The sequence below is a fragment of the Trichinella spiralis genome, assembly GCF_000181795.1.
Source record: "Trichinella spiralis strain ISS 195 chromosome Unknown Scfld3977, whole genome shotgun sequence".
Taxonomy (NCBI): domain Eukaryota; kingdom Metazoa; phylum Nematoda; class Enoplea; order Trichinellida; family Trichinellidae; genus Trichinella; species Trichinella spiralis.
The window spans coordinates 1-1,098 of record NW_003530916.1 but is presented as its reverse complement, the minus strand read 5'-3'; the positions used below and the strand labels follow the sequence as shown (position 1 = coordinate 1,098).

Genomic DNA, 1,098 nt, shown 5'->3' with positions numbered 1-1,098 from the left:
AAATCAAGAAAATATCCTATTTTTCTTTAAAGGACAGTTTATTATTGATGTCCTACTGGTCCTCAGAGGTTCATACTTTTTGGAAGAAAATGTTAACCTGACATTTCCCATCATGGCACAAATGAAGCCCTTTGCCGCAAGAAGACCTGATGACCACCCAATCAAATAACTTTAGTAATACATGATAGATCAAAAAGGCTTACGGTGATAGCGGACGTGTACAATGAAGGTCGGTGGGTTACCTTTGCAGTGATCGGTTGGTTGTAGTTCGTTTGCCGGTGCGTTTTATCACAACAGTTGTCGCTAGCATGTTCTAATAAACGCTTCAGTCGATTGCGTGGGTGTCATTTCTCTTCTTTATTCTCAATATCTTTCTAGGAAACGTAAAAGAGATCGAAAAGACAACAGAGATTGTAGCGACCATGAAGATAGTCCCAAGGCGGAGGCGTACTCACCAGCCACAACCGTTTCTCCGGAACATGGAACCTAAGACTTGGTTGGCTTTGTTAGAAGACTTGTTGCGACATAATTGCGTCTCACCGTCAAAATGCACCAACGTTGGTCGGCATCTCCTCTGCAAATTTTCTCCGCGGCTGTTTTACCCATCATGTACGTCGTCGAGTTATTTTTACGCAGAATTCCGCTAACGCTTTCTGCGGGTCTATGACAATGAAGGTTCGATGGTTGACATGACTGCTCGATTCCATTAATTGTGATAATGCGATGGACAATATGCATCAAAATTCACAATAGAAATTGCTGAGTTTGGTGTGACGTATTGCCGACGGTTCTTGTTCGTAGTTGCTAATATGCACTACACTCTCTACCTGCTTTTTGACTGTTACAATATCATCAGGAAAGCGTGAAGCCGGAAGAAAGGGAAGCAACGCAGGCGGAAGCCAAGCGGAGATGACCGCGCGGGGAAACCCACCGTTGGACACCGACTCGTCGTCGCTTAGCGACGAATGCGCTAATAGCGCGATTGCGGATGTGAATGAGCCTGCCTGAGAGAGCTCCTCGTTACATCGGCATGAAGGCCCGCATATCAGAACCCTCCTACTTCGACCCTTCTCCGCTAGTATGTGATCAACGGCAGCA

At 45.6% G+C, this 1,098-nt stretch overlaps 1 protein-coding gene across 1 annotated transcript; it reads left to right on the top strand.

The window, feature by feature from the left end:
* The first annotated feature begins 422 nt into the window (after positions 1 to 422).
* Tsp_15303 (putative zinc finger protein Gfi-1) lies at positions 423 to 1,008 on the top strand. Its single transcript, XM_003367611.1, has 2 exons — positions 423 to 621; positions 857 to 1,008. Exons 1-2 carry the CDS (start codon positions 423 to 425, stop codon positions 1,006 to 1,008), a joined length of 351 nt encoding a protein of 116 aa, XP_003367659.1.
* The last annotated feature ends 90 nt before the right edge of the window (positions 1,009 to 1,098 follow it).

Excerpts from the sequence above, each read along its gene's own strand:
- Tsp_15303 (XM_003367611.1), top strand. The coding sequence starts at position 423 with ATGAAGATAGTCCCAAGGCGGAGGCGTACTCACCAGCCACAACCGTTT. Across the intron at positions 622-856 it reads CCCATCATGTACGTCGTCGA|GAAAGCGTGAAGCCGGAAGA; the intron begins GTTATTTTTACG and ends CAATATCATCAG.